Consider the following 3,748-nt stretch of genomic DNA (forward strand, 5'->3'; position numbering starts at 1 on the left):
GGAATCGTGCCCTGGAGCAGCGCATCCCGTGGAGCAAAGAATGGGAGAGAGGAACGGCGTGAAGCCGTAGCGACGTGCCCTGAACCTGGGGCCGAATGAGGCACAAGGCTGGGGGAACGCGGGTGAAACTTGGGGTTTTTTTTTTCCCCTGTTTTTCCCCCGGAGCAGCGCTCGGCTGTGCATGTTTGCACCGGGCTGTTTAAAACCGCACGTTTACCCCGCCAGCCGGGTCCGTAGCAAACATCTCTCCAGGGACGGTGTTTGGGTAGTCAGAGATGATTTAGGAGCCACGGTTCCCCAAGTTAGACTTTTCAATCTGTATGTGGGCATCTGTGCGTAAGTGGCCTGGTTTTCGGGATGCACCTGCAGCTCCCAGTGACTTCCAAAATCTCAGGGGGCACCTGGATGTGGTGTGTGGCTTTAAAAGCCGAACTTTGGACTTGGAGTGTGTATTTCATGTACGTGCTCCGTCAGGATGATGTGCTCAGGCTCAGCCCGCTCCTGTTTGTTCTTTCCTGAGATGTGCAGTATGCAAATGTAACTTACTGACACTGTTTCTCCTCACAATTTATTCTGAAATACCTTCTCCCTTCTTCCTTTTTTTTTTTTTTCCATCCTAGGTGGACTTTTCATGAGGAACACTGTTCAGGAGCACAGTGCGTTTCGATTTGCTGTGCAGTTATACAACACAAACCAAAACACCACAGAAAAGCCCTTCCATTTGAACTACCACGTAGATCACTTGGACTCTTCAAACAGTTTTTCAGTGACAAATGCTTGTAAGTAAATACATGCTTTTTTCAAAAATATTTGTTTGTTGTCTGTCCTTGCATTCAGTTTCCCCCGGTAGCCTAGAGTTCTTGCTGATACAATATAGTGCAACAAATGTGTGTACTGACATGAGGTTTAGTAGATTTGCAGCATTATACGGTTGAATAACACCTTAGGGAAAGTTATCTCACCACTTCTTTTCACCCCTTTAGTTTTGTTTTCCAGAAAAACAGCCGTGTTATTTATATAGCAGGGCTGTGTAGCTGCGATCGGTGAATTGCCGCTGAAGTAACATCCCTTTTCTATTGAGGCTACAACCTAGCTGTGTGAAACAGCATAATTTTCAAATAATACCATGTAGGAATAAAACAGAAACAGCTGTTTACAAGTGACCTTGAGGGAACGAAGCTAGAGGGGCTTACCTGCCTCCTCTGCCCTGAAATACTGGGTTATTTTCTTCCAGTGAAAGTCTTCTTAAAAGCTGAGGAGACTGTAAACTGACAAATACTGCTGGAGCTGAGGGGAGAGAAAATGGAATCAGAACACTTAGTCTTAGGAGAAATAGCTCTGCACTAGCAGTGCATACACACAATTTGAGCCTTTATTAACAGAAGAAGCAAAATAGAACTTTGAGTAGTGTTAATGTGGTGTTAAAAATGCGAAATCTGTTTCTGAAAGACTGGTGCGTGTTCTGCATTTTTAAAAGCATTCCTTTACCAACCATAGTTCCTGAATATTTGTTTTACCGATGTGTCCTAATTCAGTTGTATACAGTTTTTATTGTAAACCTTTGAACATGAATGGAGTCTTCTTGCAAGGTAGTTGCATGGACTTTGCAGTATCCAGACTTACGTCTGTACATGATCTAAAGGACCTCCGAATGCACTGTACTAACTTTGTCTTATGAACAGGATTCCTGTTCGAATACTCACAGCATAAAATGTTCAAAGAGGAAGTATTGTACTAAAATAATGAAGTATTGGAGTACAGAAAACCAATATCACTTGTTTTAAAGCAATTTAGTGCTTTGAGTCTCTTATGTGTTTATTTTTTGTTTGTTGGGGATAGGATAGTTCTTACAATCCTGTCCCACAGTGTATAATCAGAAGGCTGGACAAGTAGATATTTTGTCCTTCTAGGATTTCAGGTATTTTCTGAGAAAGTTGATGGTTACAAAATGTACAGTAAGGAAATATTTGGACAAATTTTGGATTGATATTCTAACATATCCCCCATGTGACTGCTTCTTGCTAGTGCAGCATTACACTTTTTAAAGGGCTTTGAATTAGGACCTTTAAAACTTTTCCAGGGGGGTTAATTATATAATATCCAATAAAAATATTTGATAAAGTGGAAAAAAATGGTAAATAAAGGCATGTCTGTACTTTGCATCTAATTTTACTAATCCTATCCAGCCTCAACAGCTCTTACAACAAACGTCAAACTATTAATCCTTAATCAGTGTAATCCCTTCAAGAGGCTGTATCTCAAACGTAGTTTCCTAAATATCAATTATATGGATTTAAACTAAATACATTAAACTGCTTGGGTGATTAATTATTAATTGTTTTTTAAAAGTTCTACCAGCACTTCTTTATGGATCCCACCAAGACAAGTAAACCACACACTAGTTCAGAGGCAGTCGATGTATTATTTAGTCAGTGTGCTTCTCATCTTCTGACATCTAATGGTTTAGTTATTGCTTAGTGAAAGCTGCGGCGATTTTAGTAAGATGGTTTTTCTGTAGCATGGGGCTGTATGTTCCAACACACATATTACCAGTGTAGTAAAATTGGGAAAACTTAAATCTCTGGAGAAACCGTAGACCAGAGAATACCAACTTACAGTAACCTACTTAAAAATAGAAGGTGTGAAAAAAAAAGAAACAGAAGAAAGAAAATGAAAAGGTGACCTTGTCCATAGGTATGTCAACCATCTGGTAATACTGCTGGTAGGAAAAGAATACTGTGAGTCCAAGTCACCAGTCATGTAGGTCTCAGTAGGTCAAAATAAAAAAAAAAATAAAAATAGAAGAGCAGTTGCTCTTTTTGGATCTGGAAGCAATTATCTTTGAAAGTCAGAATGCTCATACGTATCTATGCATTAGGATGAACTAATAGTTTCTCACACTACCTGGCTAACATGTAAAACAGTCTGGCCTGAGTACCCTACCCTCACTTCCCAGTGGAGTGGCAGATAATTTCAGAGTGCTGCCCTATCCATGAAGGAATTCTTTCCACAACATTTTTACTTCTCTTGGAGATAAGCATAAATTGTCTCCAGTGCTGTCACACAGCCATTTGATCAATATTTGCAATTGGCAGGGATCCATAGGAGAGAAACCTGCAGTGACTCTGACAGCCTTCACTGGAGAGGGAGACTGGGGCTGACTTTGTGGTGGGATGGGTGAAGGAACCAAAGAGAAGTGGGAGAGAGCAGCACGTGTAGCTTGAGCCTAGTGACTGTACTAGTCAGGATCCATAAAATAACAATTTTCATTCTCCTTTGCTTTGACTTATACGATAGTGGCTGTAGTAAGTGTTCATGTGTGCAGGAATTGAGGGGGGCTCTGCTGAGGAAAGACTTGTGTTCTTACTGTACAGCTGCACATCCTGTGCTTGGTGCAATCTGGTGCATTCTAGAGGCAGGAGAAAAAAAAAATATCTTCTGAAGTATTCTCATGAGCCAGAGATAAAAAGCCCACCTCTGGTAGGGCTGATTTGGCAATATCCCAACATGGGAACAAACTTGTTTAGAAGCAAAAGAAAATTCCTGCCCTAAGCCCCTCCCTCTCATTCCTTTTTCAGTTAAATGATGCATAATGTGATTCATGTACATTTATTCCCTGCTTCACTGCTAGCACCGAGCCCCTCTCTGTATATGTCATTTACACGCACGCATACAGTATTTATCCACTCTGCATTCATCTCCCCACCTATTTATTTAGCTGTGTGATATCTTAAAAGAGAGCAAATGC

General features: G+C 40.8%; 1 protein-coding gene across 1 annotated transcript; it reads left to right on the forward strand.

Moving 5' to 3' along the window:
• Positions 1-620: 620 nt before the first annotated feature.
• Positions 621-779, forward strand: LOC104469541 (glutamate receptor 3-like; the record flags this gene model as incomplete). The annotated part of the gene is made up of 1 exon (XM_010084084.1): positions 621-779. A coding segment is annotated over one exon (159 nt), but the record flags the coding sequence as incomplete, so codon positions are not given.
• Between the last annotated feature and the right edge of the window lie 2,969 nt (positions 780-3,748).

This window comes from Pterocles gutturalis, unplaced genomic scaffold, assembly GCF_000699245.1.
Source record: "Pterocles gutturalis isolate BGI_N339 unplaced genomic scaffold, ASM69924v1 scaffold25925, whole genome shotgun sequence".
Classification (NCBI taxonomy): Eukaryota; Metazoa; Chordata; class Aves; order Pterocliformes; family Pteroclidae; genus Pterocles; species Pterocles gutturalis.